The sequence below is a fragment of the Heptranchias perlo genome, chromosome 14, assembly GCF_035084215.1.
Source record: "Heptranchias perlo isolate sHepPer1 chromosome 14, sHepPer1.hap1, whole genome shotgun sequence".
NCBI lineage: Eukaryota > Metazoa > Chordata > Chondrichthyes > Hexanchiformes > Hexanchidae > Heptranchias > Heptranchias perlo.
Window position 1 is genome coordinate 2,876,225 of NC_090338.1, and position 17,015 is coordinate 2,893,239.

Here is a 17,015-nt window from a genome sequence, read left to right on the forward strand (position 1 = left end):
AGAGGATGTGGGTAGGGTTTTAAATGAATATTTAATCTCCGTATTCACAAAGGAAAGGGATGGTCTGGATGTAGTAGTTAAAGAGGAGAGGTGTGAAATATTGGATAAGGTAAACATAACGAGAGAGGAAGTACTTGAGGGACTGGAATCCTTGAAAGTTGATAAGTCACCAGGGCCAGATGGATTGTTTCCTAGGCTATTGAAGGAAGCCAGGGAGGAAATAGCGGATGCTCTGAGGATCATTTTCCAATCCTCACTAGATACAGGAGAGGTACCGGAGGACTGGAAGACTGCAAACGTAGTACCAATGTTTAAAAAGGGTACAAGGGAAAGGCCGAACAATTATAGGCCGGTCAGTCTTACCTCGGTGGTGGGCAAACTATTAGAATCAATCCTGAGAGATAGGATAAACTGTCATTTGGAAAGGCATGGTTTGATCAGGGATAGTCAGCATGGATTTGTTCAGGGAAGGTCATGCCTTACAAATCTGATTAAATTCTTTGAGGAAGTGACAAGGAGGATTGATGAGGGTAGTGCAGTGGATGTTGTCTACATGGATTTTCGTAAGGCATTTGATAAGGTCCCACATGGCAGACTTGTCAGAAAGGTAAAAGCCCATGGGATACAGGGGAATGTGGTGAATTGGATCCAAAATTGGCTCAGTAACAGGAAACAAAGGGTAAAAGTCGATGGATGTCTTTGCGAATGGAAATCCGTTTCCAGTGGTGTGCCACAGGGCTCAGTGTTGGGTCCCTTGCTGTTTGTGGTATATATTAATGATTTGGACTTGAATGTAGGGGGCATGATTGGCAAATTTGCAGACGGCACAAAAATTGGCCATGTAGTTGATAGTGAAGAGGACAGCTGTAGACTCCAAGAAGATATCAATGGGTTGGTGGAGTGGGCGGAAAAGTGGCAAATGGAGTTCAACCCAGAGAAGTGTGAGGTAATACACTTAGGGAGGGCAAACAGTAAAAGGGAATACGCAGTAAACGGGAATATATTGAGCTATATTGAGGCCACAGCTGGAGTATTGTGCGCAGTTGTGGTCACCACATTACAGGAAGGACGTAATTGCTCTGGAGAGAGTGCAGAGAAGATTTACAAGAATGTTGCCAGGGCTTGAAAGTTGCAGCTATGAGGAGAGATTGGATAGGCTGGGGTTGTTTTCCGTGGAGCAGAGGAGGCTGAGGGGAGACTTGATTGAGGTGTATAAAATTATGAGGGGCCCAGATAAAGTAGACAGGAAGTACCTGTTTTCCCTAGCAGAGAGTTCAAGAACTAGAGGACATAGATTTAAGCTGATTGGCAGAAGGATTAGAGGGGGCATGAGGAAAAACATTTTTACCCAGAGGGTGGTGGGTGTATGGAATTCACTGCCCAAATTGGTGGTAGAGGCAGGGACCCTCAACTCTCTTAAAAAGTACCTGGACCTGCACATAAAGTGCTGTAAGCTGCAGGGCTACGGACCGGGTGCTGGGAGGTGGGATTAGAATGGGCACCTGGTTGTTTTTCGAGCCGGTGCGGACACGATGGGCCAAATGGCCCCCTTCTATACTGTAAATTTTCTTTGGTTCTGTGGTTCTATCTGTCAAATTTTTGCCCACTCACTTAACCTATCGATATCCCTCTGCAGACTCCTTATGTCCTCTTCACAACTTACTTTCCCACCTACCTTTGTGTCATCAGCAAATTTAGCAACCATACATTCAGTCCCTTCATCCAAGTCATTGATATAGATTGTAAATAGTTGAGGCCCCAGCACTGATCCCTGTGGCACTCCACTCGTTACATCTTGCCAACCGGAAAATGACCCATTTATGCCTACTCTCTGTTTCCTGTTAGCTAACCAATCCTTTATCCATGCTAATATGTTACCCCCTACACCATGAGCTCTTATTTTGTGTTGTAATCTTTGATGTGGCACCTTGTCAAAAGCCTTCTGGAAATCCAAGTACACCACATCCACAGGATCCCCTTTATCCACCTTGCTTGTTACTTCCTCAAAGAACTCTAATAAATTAGTCAAACACGATTTCCCTTTCACAAAGCCGTGTTGACTCTGCCTGATTGCATCAAGATTTTCTAAGTGCCCTGCGATAACCTCCTTAATAATAGATTCTAGCATTTTCCCTATGACAGATGTTAAGCTTACTGGCCTGTAGTTTCCTGCTTTCTGTCTCCCTCCTTTTCTTGAATAGAGGAGTTACATTTGCTATTTTCCAATCTGATGGGACCCTTCCAGAATCTCGGAAATTTTGGAAAATTAATACCAATGCATCTACTATCTCTGCAGCCACTTCTTTTAAGACCCTAGGATGAAGTCCATCAGGACCTGGGGACTTGTCAGCTTTTAGTTCTAGTAATTTTTTCAAAACCCTTTCCCTGGGGATTGTAAATGTTTTAAGTTCCTCCCTCCCTTTCACCTCTTGATTCACAATGATTTCTGGCATGTTATTTGTATCCTCTACAGTGAAGACGGACGCAAAATATCTGTTCAATTCATCAACCATTTCCTTATTCTCCATTATTAATTCCCCAGACTCTCTCTCTGGAGGACCAACGCTCACTTTACTTACTCTTTTCCTTTTTAAATACCTGTAGAAACTCTTACTATCTGTTTTTATATTTCTAGCTAGCTTTCTCTCGCATTCTAATTTCCCCCTCCTTATTATTCTTTTAGTCATTCTTTGCTGTTTTATATATTCTGTCCAATCTTCTGACCTGCCACTAATCTTCGCGGAATTGTATGCTTTCTCTTTCCTGTATTCCCATCACAGATCCTATATTCCCATCACAGATCCTATATTCCCATCACAGATCCTATATTCCCATCACAGATCCTATATTCCCATCACTGATCCTATATTCCCATCACAGATCCTATATTCCCATCACAGATCCTATATTCCCATCACAGATCCTATATCCCCATCACAGATCCTATATTCCCATCACAGATCCTATATACCCATCACAGATCCTATATTCCCATCACAGATCCTATATTCCCATCACAGATCCTATATTCCCATCACAGATCCTATATCCCCATCACAGATCCTATATCCCCATCACTGATCCTATATCCCCATCACAGATCCTATATTCCCATCACTGATCCTACATTCCCCATCACAGATCCTATATCCCCATCACAGATCCTATATTCCCCATCACTGATCCTATATCCCCATCACAGATCCTATATCCCCATCACTGATCCTATATCCCCATCACAGATCCTATATTCCCATCACAGATCCTATATCCCCATCACAGATCCTATATTCCCATCACAGATCCTATATACCCATCACAGATCCTATATTCCCATCACAGATCCTATATTCCCATCACAGATCCTATATCCCCATCACAGATCCTATATCCCCATCACAGATCCTATATTCCCATCACAGATCCTATATTCCCATCACAGATCCTATATTCCCATCACAGTTCCTATATCCCCATCACAGATCCTATATTCCCCATAACAGATCCTATATTCCCATCACTGATCCTATATCCCCATCACAGGTCCTATATTCCCCATCACAGATCCTATATCCCCATCACTGATCCTATATTCCCATCACAGATCCTATATTCCCATCACAGATCCTATATTCCCATCACAGATCCTATATCCCCATCACTTATCCTATATCCCCATCACAGATCCTATATTCCCATCACAGATCCTATATTCCCATCACAGATCCTATATACCCATCACAGATCCTATATTCCCATCACAGATCCTATATTCCCATCACAGATCCTATATTCCCATCACAGATCCTATATCCCCATCACTGATCCTATATCCCCATCACAGATCCTATATTCCCATCACTGATCCTACATTCCCCATCACAGATCCTATATCCCCATCACAGATCCTATATTCCCCATCACTGATCCTATATCCCCATCACAGATCCTATATCCCCATCACTGATCCTATATCCCCATCACAGATCCTATATTCCCATCACAGATCCTATATCCCCATCACAGATCCTATATTCCCATCACAGATCCTATATACCCATCACAGATCCTATATTCCCATCACAGATCCTATATTCCCATCACAGATCCTATATCCCCATCACAGATCCTATATCCCCATCACAGATCCTATATTCCCATCACAGATCCTATATTCCCATCACAGATCCTATATTCCCATCACAGTTCCTATATCCCCATCACAGATCCTATATTCCCCATAACAGATCCTATATTCCCATCACTGATCCTATATCCCCATCACAGGTCCTATATTCCCCATCACAGATCCTATATCCCCATCACTGATCCTACATTCCCCATCACAGATCCTATATTCCCATCACAGATCCTATATTCCCATCACAGATCCTATATCCCCATCACTTATCCTATATCCCCATCACAGATCCTATATTCCCATCACAGATCCTATATTCCCATCACAGATCCTATATCCCCATCACAGATCCTATATCCCCATCACAGATCCTATATTCCCATCACAGATCCTATATTCCCCATCACAGATCCTATATCCCCATCACTGATCCTATATCCCCATCACAGATCCTATATCGCCATCACTGATCCTATATTACCATCACAGATCCTATATTCCCATCACAGATCCTATATTCCCCATCACAGATCCTATATCCCCATCACTGATCCTATATCCCCCTCACAGATCCTATATCCCCATCACTGATCCTATATTCCCATCACAGATCCTATATTCCCATCACAGATCCTATATTCCCATCACAGATCCTATATTCCCATCACAGATCCTATATCCCCATCACAGATCCTATATTCCCATCACAGATCCTATATCCCCATCACAGATCCTACATTCCCCATCACAGATCCTATATCCCCATCACTGATCCTATATCCCCATCACAGATCCTATATCCCCATCACAGATCCTATATCCCCATCACAGATCCTATATTCCCATCACAGATCCTATATTCCCATCACAGATCCTATATTCCCCATCACAGATCCTATATTCCCATCACAGATCCTATATCCCCATCACAGATCCTATATTCCCATCACAGATCCTATATTCCCATCACAGATCCTATATCCCCATCACTGATCCTATATTCCCATCACAGATCCTATATTCCCATCACAGATCCTATATTCCCCATCACAGATCCTATATCCCCATCACTGATCCTATATCCCCCTCACAGATCCTATATCCCCATCACTGATCCTATATTCCCATCACAGATCCTATATTCCCATCACAGATCCTATATTCCCATCACAGATCCTATATCCCCATCACAGATCCTATATTCCCATCACAGATCCTATATCCCCATCACAGATCCGACATTCCCCATCACAGATCCTATATCCCCATCACTGATCCTATATCCCCATCACAGATCCTATATCCCCATCACAGATCCTATATTCCCATCACAGATCCTATATTCCCATCACAGATCCTATATTCCCATCACAGATCCTATATCCCCATCACAGATCCTATATCCCCATCACAGATCCTACATTCCCCATCACAGATCCTATATCCCCATCACTGATCCTATATCCCCATCACAGATCCTATATTCCCATCACAGATCCTATATTCCCATCACAGATCCTATATTCCCATCACAGATCCTATATCCCCATCACAGATCCTATATCCCCATCACAGATCCTACATTCCCCATCACAGATCCTATATCCCCATCACTGATCCTATATCCCCATCACAGATCCTATATCCCCATCACAGATCCTATATCCCCATCACAGATCCTATATTCCCATCACAGATCCTATATTCCCATCACAGATCCTATATTCCCCATCACAGATCCTATATTCCCATCACAGATCCTATATCCCCATCACAGATCCTATATTCCCATCACAGATCCTATATTCCCCATCACAGATCCTATATTCCCATCACAGATCCTATATTCCCATCACAGATCCTATATTCCCATCACAGATCCTATATCCCCATCACAGATCCTATATCCCCATCACAGATCCTACATTCCCCATCACAGATCCTATATCCCCATCACTGATCCTATATCCCCATCACAGATCCTATATTCCCATCACAGATCCTATATTCCCATCACAGATCCTATATTCCCATCACAGATCCTATATCCCCATCACAGATCCTATATCCCCATCACAGATCCTACATTCCCCATCACAGATCCTATATCCCCATCACTGATCCTATATCCCCATCACAGATCCTATATCCCCATCACAGATCCTATATCCCCATCACAGATCCTATATTCCCATCACAGATCCTATATTCCCATCACAGATCCTATATTCCCCATCACAGATCCTATATTCCCATCACAGATCCTATATTCCCCATCACAGATCCTATATTCCCATCACAGATCCTATATCCCCATCACAGATCCTATATTCCCATCACAGATCCTATATTCCCATCACAGATCCTATATCCCCATCACTGATCCTATATTCCCATCACAGATCCTATATTCCCCATCACAGATCCTATATTCCCATCACAGATCCTATATCCCCATCACAGATCCTATATTCCCATCACAGATCCTATATTCCCATCACAGATCCTATATCCCCATCACTGATCCTATATTCCCATCACAGATCCTATATTCCCATCACAGATCCTATATTCCCATCACAGATCCTATATTCCCATCACAGATCCTATATTCCCATCACAGATCCTATATCCCCATCACTGATCCTATATTCCCATCACAGATCCTATATTCCCATCACAGATCCTATATTCCCATCACAGATCCTATATTCCCATCACAGATCCTATATTCCCATCACAGATCCTATATTCCCTTCACTGATCCTATATTCCCATCACAGATCCTATATTCCCGTCACAGATCCTATATTCCCTTCACAGATCCTATATTCCCATCACAGATCCTATATTCCCATCACAGATCCTATATCCCCATCACAGATCCTATATCCCCATCACAGATCCTATATTCCCATCACAGATCCTATATCCCCATCACTGATCCTATATTCCCATCACAGATCCTATATCCCCTTCACAGATCCTATATTCCCATCACAGATCCTATATCCCCATCACTGATCCTATATTCCCATCACAGATCCTATATTCCCATCACAGATCCTATATTCCCATCACAGATCCTATATCCCCTTCACAGATCCTATATCCCCATCACTGATCCTATATTCCCTTCACAGATCCTATATCCCCATCACAGATCCTATATCCCCTTCACAGATCCTATATTCCCATCACAGATCCTATATCCCCATCACTGATCCTATATTCCCATCACAGATCCTATATTCCCTTCACAGATCCTATATTCCCATCACAGATCCTATATTCCCATCACAGATCCTATATCCCCATCACAGATCCTATATCCCCTTCACAGATCCTATATTCCCATCACAGATCCTATATTCCCTTCACAGATCCTATATCCCCTTCACAGATCCTATATTCCCATCACAGATCCTATATTCCCATCACAGATCCTATATCCCCATCACAGATCCTATATCCCCATCACTGATCCTATATTCCCATCACAGATCCTATATTCCCTTCACAGATCCTATATTCCCATCACAGATCCTATATTCCCATCACTGATCCTATATTCCCTTCACAGATCCTATATCCCCTTCACAGATCCTATATTCCCATCACAGATCCTATATCCCCATCACTGATCCTATATTCCCATCACAGATCCTATATTCCCATCTCAGATCCTATATTCCCATCACTGATCCTATATTCCCTTCACAGATCCTATATTCCCGTCACAGATCCTATATTCCCATCACAGATCCTATATCCCCATCACTGATCCTATATTCCCATCACAGATCCTATATCCCCATCACTGATCCTATATTCCCATCACAGATCCTATATCCCCATCACAGATCCTATATTCCCATCACAGATCCTATATCCCCATCACTGATCCTATATTCCCATCACAGATCCTATATTCCCATCACTGATCCTATATTCCCTTCACAGATCCTATATTCCCGTCACAGATCCTATATTCCCATCACAGATCCTATATCCCCATCACTGATCCTATATTCCCATCACAGATCCTATATTCCCTTCACAGATCCTACATTCCCCATCACTGATCCTATATTCCCATCACAGATCCTATATTCCCATCACAGATCCTATATTCCCATCACAGATCCTACATTCCCATCACAGATCCTACATTCCCCATCACTGATCCTATATCCCCATCACAGATCCTACATTCCCCATCACTGATCCTATATCCCCATCACTGATCCTATATTCCCATCACAGATCCTACATTCCCATCACAGATCCTACATTCCCCATCACTGATCCTACATTCCCATCACAGATCCTACATTCCCCATCACTGATCCTATATCCCCATCACTGATCCTATATTCCCATCACAGATCCTACATTCCCATCACAGATCCTACATTCCCCATCACTGATCCTATATCCCCATCACTGATCCTATATTCCCATCACTGATCCTATATTCCCATCACAGATCCTACATTCCCCATCACAGATCCTATATCCCCATCACAGATCCTATATTCCCATCACAGATCCTATATTACCTTCACAGATCCTACATTCCCCATCACTGATCCTATATCCCCATCACTGATCCTATATTCCCATCACAGATCCTATATTCCCATCACAGATTCTATATTCCCATCACAGATCCTACATTCCCATCACAGATCCTACATTCCCCATCACTGATCCTATATCCCCATCACTGATCCTATATTCCCATCACTGATCCTATATTCCCATCACAGATCCTACATTCCCCATCACAGATCCTATATCCCCATCACAGATCCTATATTCCCATCACAGATCCTATATTACCTTCACAGATCCTACATTCCCCATCACAGATCCTATATTCCCATCACTGATCCTATATTCCCCATCACAGATCCTACATTCCCCATCACAGATCCTATATTCCCATCACAGATCCTATATTCCCATCACTGATCCTATATTCCCATCACAGATCCTATATCCCCATCACTGATCCTATATCCCCATCACAGATCCTATATTCCCATCACAGATCCTATATCCCCATCACTGATCCTATATCCCCATCACAGATCCTATATTCCCATCACAGATCCTATATCCCCATCACTGATCCTATATTCCCATCACAGATCCTATATCCCCATCACTGATCCTATATCCCCATCACAACTGTTTATAAATAGGGCTTAATGGAGTTTAATTTTAACTCATCCTCAGAATGTGGGAGTTGAAGGTAAGGCCGGCATTTATTACCCATCTCTGCATTTGCCCTGAATTTGGTACGACTGTGGGGCTCGCTGGGCCACTTCAGAGGGCAGTTAAGAGTCAACCATGTTGGTGCGGGGACTGGAGTCACCTATAGGCCCAGACCGGGTAAGGACGGCAGGTTTCCTTCCCTAAAGGACATCAGTGAACCAGTTGGGTTTTTACGACAATCCGACAGTTTCACGGTCACTTTTACTGAGACCAGATTTTTATTTCCAGATTTTTTAAACTGAAAACAAGGAAATTAAGTCGAACCTTTATAAAACTCTGGTTCGGCCACAACTGGGTTTCCGTGTCCAATTCTGGGCACCGCACTTTAGGAAAGATGTGAAGGCCTTAGGGAGGGTGCAGAAAAGATTTACTACAATAGTACCAGGGATGAGGGGCTTTAGTTATGTGGATAGATTGGAGAAGCTGGGGTTGTTCTCCTTAGAACAGAGAGGGTTAGGGTGAGATTTGATTGAGGTGTTCAAAATCATGAAGGGTTTAGATAAAGTAACTAAAGAGAAACTGTTCCCATTGGCGGAGGGTCGTAACCAGAGGGCACAGATTTAAGGTAATTGGCAGAAGAACCAGAGCGACATGAGGAAAAAGTTTTTTATACAGCGAGTTGTGATGATCTGGAATGCACTGCCCGAGGGGGTGGAAGCAGATTCAATAATAACTTTCAAAAGGAATTGGATAAAGAGTTGAAGGAAAAAAATTTGCAGGGCTACAAGGAAAGAGCGGGGGAATGGGACTAACTGGACTGCTCTTACAAAGAGCCGGCACGGACTCGATGGGCCAAATGGCCTCCTTCTGTGCTGTAACCATTCTATGATTCTACAAATTCAAATTCTCAAACTGTCATGGTGACATTTGAACTCAATGTTCTCTGGATTATTAGCCCAGTAACATAACTGGTTTGTTGAAATGGAAAAATGTCACTGACACAGTAAAAGGTGTTCCTCTGATATGCAGCAGTGCAGAGGGAGCTTTACTCTGTATCTAACCCGTGCTGTACCTGCCCTGGGAGTGTTTGATGGGACAGTGTAGAGGGAGCTTTACTCTGTATCTAACCCGTGCTGTACCTGCCCTGGGAGTGTTTGATGGGACAGTGTAGAGGGAGCTTTACTCTGTATCTAACCCTGTACCTGCCCTGGGAGTGTTTGATGGGACAGTGTAGAGGGAGCTTTACTCTGTATCTAACCCGTGCTGTACCTGCCCTGGGAGTGTTTGATGGGATAGTGTAGAGGGAGCTTTACTCTGTATCTAACCCTGTACCTGCCCTGGGAGTGTTTGATGGGACAGTGTAGAGGGAGCTTTACTCTGTATCTAACCCGTGCTGTACCTGCCCTGGGAGTGTTTGATGGGACAGTGTAGAGGGAGCTTTACTCTGTATCTAACCCTGTACCTGCCCTGGGAGTGTTTGATGGGACAGTGTAGAGGGATCTTTACTCTGTATCTAACCCGTGCTGTACCTGCCCTGGGAGTGTTTGATGGGATAGTGTAGAGGGAGCTTTACTCTGTATCTAACCCTGTACCTGCCCTGGGAGTGTTTGATGGGACAGTGTAGAGGGAGCTTTACTCTGTATCTAACCCGTGCTGTACCTGCCCTGGGAGTGTTTGATGGGACAGTGTAGAGGGAGCTTTACTCTGTATCTAACCCTGTACCTGCCCTGGGAGTGTTTGATGGGACAGTGTAGAGGGAGCTTTACTCTGTATCTAACCCGTGCTGTACCTGCCCTGGGAGTGTTTGATGGGATAGTGTAGAGGGAGCTTTACTCTGTATCTAACCCTGTACCTGCCCTGGGAGTGTTTGATGGGACAGTGTAGAGGGAGCTTTACTCTGTATCTAACCCGTGCTGTACCTGCCCTGGGAGTGTTTGATGGGACAGTGTAGAGGGAGCTTTACTCTGTATCTAACCCTGTACCTGCCCTGGGAGTGTTTGATGGGACAGTGTAGAGGGAGCTTTACTCTGTATCTAACCCGTGCTGTACCTGCCCTGGGAGTGTTTGATGGGACAGTGTAGAGGGAGTTTTACTCTGTATCTAACCCTGCACCGGCCCTGGGAGTGTTTGATGGGACAGTGTAGAGGGAGCTTTACTCTGTATCTAACCCGTGCTGTACCTGCCGTGGGAGTGTTTGATGGGATAGTGTAGAGGGAGCTTTACTCTGTATCTAACCCTGTACCTGCACTGGGAGTGTTTGATGGGACAGTGTAGAGGGAGCTTTACTCTGTATCTAACCCGTGCTGTACCTGCCCTGGGAGTGTTTGATGGGACAGTGTAGAGGGAGCTTTACTCTGTATCTAACCCTGTACCTGCCCTGGGAGTGTTTGATGGGACAGTGTAGAGGGAGCTTTACTCTGTATCTAACCCGTGCTGTACCTGCCCTGGGAGTGTTTGATGGGACAGTGTAGAGGGAGCTTTACTCTGTATCTAACCCATTCACCAGAATTAATATCCTTTAGTTTTTAACGAAAGTTAAAAACAGTGGATGTCCAAAGGGACTTAGGGGTTCAGGTACATAGATCATTGAAGTGTCATGAACAGGTGCAGAAAATAATCAAGAAGGCAAATGGAATGCTGGCCTTTATATCTGGAGGACTAGAGTACAAGGGGGCAGAAGTTATGCTGCAGCTATACAAAACCCTGGTTAGACCGCACCTGGAGTACTGTGAGCAGTTCTGGGCACCGCACCTTCGGAAGGACATATTGGCCTTGGATGGAGTGCAGCGTAGGTTTACTAGAATGATACCCGGACTTCAAGGGTTAAGTTACGAGGAGAGATTACACAAATTGGGGTTGTATTCTCTGGAGTTTCGAAGTTTAAGGGGTGATCTGATCGAAGTTTATAAGATATTAAGGGGAACAAATAGGGTGGATAGAGAGAAACTATTTCCGCTGGTTGGGGATTCTAGGAGTAGGGGGCACAGTCTAAAAATTAGAGCCAGACCTTTCAGGAGTGAGGATTAGAAAACATTTCTACACACAAAGGGTGGTAGAAGTTTGGAACTCTCTTCCGCAAACGGCAATTGATACTAGCTCAATTGCTAAATTTAAATCTGAGATAGATAGCTTTTTGGCAATCAAAGGTATTAAGGGATATGGGCCAAAGGCGGGTATATGGAGTTAGATCACAGATCAGCCATGATCTTATCAAATGGCGGAGCAGGCACGAGGGGCTGAATGGCCTACTCCTGTTCCTATGTTCCTATGAACACTAATTTCATCAAAAAATGAACTGGAGGTTCTGAGCTGAGCTCCGTGGTTTGCTGTTTTGTTGATGTGTTCTAACGGGAGGCTGAGGGCCAGGCTTCACTCAGAGCTCGGACTTTCCTTGGATGTGCTCACCTTCATTTTCGATGATACATTGTACAATTTGCTCGACGGTGTCCTGGTTTGATTCATTGGTTTCCTGAAGATCTGTGAACAAAAGTGATCGTAGAGTGAACTGTTTGCAAAAAGAAAGAAAGAACTTGCATTTATATCACACCTTTCACAACCTCATGACTTCCCAAAGCGTTTTACCGCCAATAAAGTACTTTTGAAGCGTAGGAAACGCGGCAGCCAATTTGCACACAGCAAGATCCCACAAACAGCAATGTGATAATGATCAGATAATCTGTTTTAGTGATGTTGGTTGAGGGATAAATATTGGCACCAGGAAACAGGGGAGAACTCCCCCTGCTCTTCTTCGAAATTCTGAGAGGGCAGACGGGTCCTCGGTTTAACGTCTCATCCGAAAGACGGCACCTCTGACAGTGCAGCACTCCCTCAGTACTGGCACTGGGAGTGTCAGACTAGATTTTGTGCTCAAGTCTGTGGAGTGGGACTTAGACCCACGACCTTCTGTCTCAGAGGCGAGAGAGCTGCCCACTGAGCCACCGCTAATCAGCTGCCACTGTGTACAAATTTCACCTCAGTTTGTACAGCCGTCTGCAGTGACCCCTCTCAGAGGCCCCAGTGCCTGCATTCTATATTAGGACATTAAAGTGTGCGCACGTACACATCCATCGATGTACAGTCGATGAGCTAAAAGGGGGAAAGGTAACGGAGAGGACAGACGCTGAGCGTACAGCACCCACAGAGAACTTTGGGCAGCTCGTGACTCCAAGGATGAGGTCGAAATAAAACAAAAAAAAAGCAAAATATTACAGATGCTGGAAATCTGAAATAAAAACTGATAAATGCTGGAAGAACTCAGCAGGTCAGGCGGCTTCTGTGGGGAGAGCAAGGGAGGGTTAATATTTCCAATCAGTGACCTCTCGTCATTGGGAGATGTCACTGAGGAACTGCTTTTAAGGATTCTGCTATTCTGCTGTAACCATTTACACATTTACCATTTACGGCCTCCATAGACCCCCAAACCCAGCACCCATGGGACCCCCAACCCAAGGTCAGAGCATGTGGAGTCAGGGGACAGGTAGCAGAATGGATAGCAAACTGGCCACAAAACCGAAAACAGAGAGTCGGGGTTAAGGGTAGTTACTCAGACTGGCGAACGGTGGGAAGTGGTGTTCCACAGGGATCGGTGCTGGGACCACTGTTGTTCACAATTTACATCAACGATTTGGACTCGGGAATCGGAAGTACAATTTCAAAATTTGCGGACGACACCAAATTGGGGGGTGTGGTTAATACAAAGGGAGAATGGGTCAAAATACAGGAGGACATTAATAAACGTGCAGAATGGGCGTGTAATTGGCAAATGAATTTCAATATAGATAAGTGTGAGGTGGTACATTTTGGTAGGAAGAATAAGGAGGCCACACACTGCTTGGATAATAAGAGTCTAAATGGGATAGAGGAGCAGAGGGATCTGGGGGAACAGATACACAAATCACTAAAAGTAGCGACACAGGTTAATAAGGCCATAAAAAAAGGCAAATCAAGCACTGGGGTTCATTTCTAGCTCTATAACATCGCCCGTCTCCACCCCCTGCCTCAGCTCATCTGCTGCTGAAATCCTCATCCGTGCCTTTGTTACCTCCAGACTCGACTATTCCAATGCTCTCCTGACCGGCCTCCCATCTTCCACCCTCCGTAAACTTCAGCTCATCCAAAACTCTGCTGCCCCGTATCCTAACTCGCACCAAGTCCCGTTCACCCCTCACCCCCTGTGCTCGCTGACCTACATCGGCTCCCGGTCCGGGAACGCCTCGATATTAAAATTCTCATCTTTGTTTTCAAATCCCTCCGTGGCCTCGCCCCTCCCTATCTCTGTAACCTCCTCCAGCCCTACAACCCTCCGAGATCTCTGCGCTCCTCCAATTCTTGCCTCTTGCGCATCCCCGATTTTCATCACTCCTCCAGTGGCGGCCGTGCCTCCAGCTGCCTGGGCCCTAAGCTCTGGAATTCCCTCTCTAAACCTCTCCGCCTCTCTCTCCTCCTTTAAGATGCTCCTTAAAACCTACCTCTTTGACCAAGCTTTTGGTCACCTGTCCTAATATCTCCTTATGTGGCTCAGTGTCAAATTTTGTTTGATAATCACTCCTGTGAAGCGCCTTGGGCCGTTTCACTACGTTAAAGGTGCTATATAAATTCAAGTTGTTGTTGTTGTTGCTGCTGTTGTTGTATAGAACCTTGGTTAGACCACACTTGGAGTATTGTGAACAGTTCTGGTCTCCATATTATAAAAAGGATATGGAGGCACTGGGGAGGGTGCAACAAAGATTCACAAGCATGATACCAGAACTGAGAGGTTATACCAATCAGGAAAGGCTGAACAGGCTGGGGTTCTTTCCTCGAGAAAAGAGAGGACTGAGGGGTGACCTGATCGAGGTCTTTAAGATTATGAAAGGGTTTGATAGGGTGGACGTAGAGAAAATGTTTCCACTTGTGGGGGAGACCAAAACTAAAGGTCATAAATATAAAATAGAAACATAGAATCATAGAAAATAGGAGCAAGAGTTGGCCATTCGGCCCTTTGGGCCTGCTCCGCCATTCAAAATGATCATGGCTGATCGTCTAACTCAGTACCCTGTTCCCGCTTTTTCCCCATATCCCTTGATCCCTTTAGCATTAAGAAATATATCTATCTCCTTCTTGAATACATCTAATGACTTGGCCTCCACTGCCTTCTGTGGTAGAGAAGTCCACAGGTTCACCACCCTCTGAGTGAAGAAATTTCTCCTCATCTTGGTTCTAAATGGCATACCCTGTATCCTGAGACTGTGACCCCTGGTTCTGGACTCCCCAGACATCGGGAACATCCTCCCTGCATCTAGTCTGTCGAGTCCTGTTAGAATTTTATATGTTTCGATGAGATCACCTCTCATTCTTCTAAACTCGAGTGGATATAGGCCTAGTCGACCCAATCTCTCCTCATACGTCAGTCCTGCCATCCCAGGAATCAGTCTGGTAAACCTTCGTTGCACTCCCTCCATGGCAAGGATATCCTTCCTCAGATAAGGAGACCAAAACTGCACACAATACTCCAATACACAATAGTCGCGAATAAATCCAATAGGGAATTCAGGAGAAACTTCTTTACCCAGAGAGTGGTGAGAACGTGGAACTCGCTCCCACAAGGAGTAGTTGAGGTGAATAGTGTAGATACATTTAAGGGGAAGCTGGATAAACACATGAGGGAGAAAGGAATAGAAGGAGATGCTGATAGGGTGAGATGAAGTAGAGAGGGAGGAGGCTCGTGTGGAGCATTAACACCAGCATGGACCTGTTGGGCCGAATGGCCCGTTTTTGTGCTGTAGTTTCGTTGTAACTCGATGTAACTATACACCCCCTGCCCCAGCACCCATAGACCCCCTGCCCCAGCACCCATACACCCCCTGCCCCAGCAACCATACACCCCCTGCCCCAGCACCCATACACCCCCTACCCCAGCACCCATAGACCCCCTACCCCAGCACCCATAGACTCCCTGCCCCAGCACCCATAAACCCCCTGCCCCAGCACCCATAGACCCCCTACCCCAGCACCCATAGACTCCCTGCCCCAGCACCCATAAACCCCCTGGCCCAGCACCCATAGACCCTGTCTCAGCACCCATACACCCCCTGCCCCAGCACCCATAGACCCCCTACCCCAGCACCCATAGACTCCCTGCCCCAGCACCCATTCACCACCTGCCCCAGCACCCATACACTCCCTGCCCCAGCACCCATACAACCCCTGCCCCAGCACCCATACACCCCCTGCCTTAGCACCCATAGACCCCCTGTCTCAGCACCCATACACCCCCTGCCCCAGCACCCATAGACCCCCTGCCCCAGCACCCATACCCCCCTGTCTCAGCACCCATACACCCCCTGCCCCAGCACCCATAGACCCCCTACCCCAGCACCCATACACCCCCTGCCCCAGCACCCATAGACCCCCTACCCCAGCACCCATACCCCCTGTCTCAGCACCCATACACCCCCTGCCCCAGCACCCATAGACCCCCTACCCCAGCACCCATACACCCCCTGCCCCAGCACCCACAGACCCCCGTCCCAGCACCCATACACCCCCTACCCCAGCACCCATAGACCCCCTGTCTCAGAACCCATAGACCCCCTGCCCCAGCACCCATAGACCCCCTGACCCAGCACCCATAGACCCCGTCTCAGCACCCACAGACCCCCTGTCTCAGTAC

The 17,015-nt window shown here is 45.6% G+C and overlaps 1 protein-coding gene across 1 annotated transcript in view; it reads right to left on the reverse strand.

Annotated features, from left to right (window-relative positions):
• Window positions 1-17,015, reverse strand: part of LOC137332254 (RELT-like protein 2) — a 42,843-nt gene that overhangs the window by 21,446 nt on the left and 4,382 nt on the right. The window contains exon 2 of the mRNA XM_067995952.1: window positions 12,770-12,841. Within this exon, the coding sequence (XP_067852053.1) occupies window positions 12,770-12,841 (72 nt within the window). The remainder of the gene's footprint in view (window positions 1-12,769; window positions 12,842-17,015) is intronic.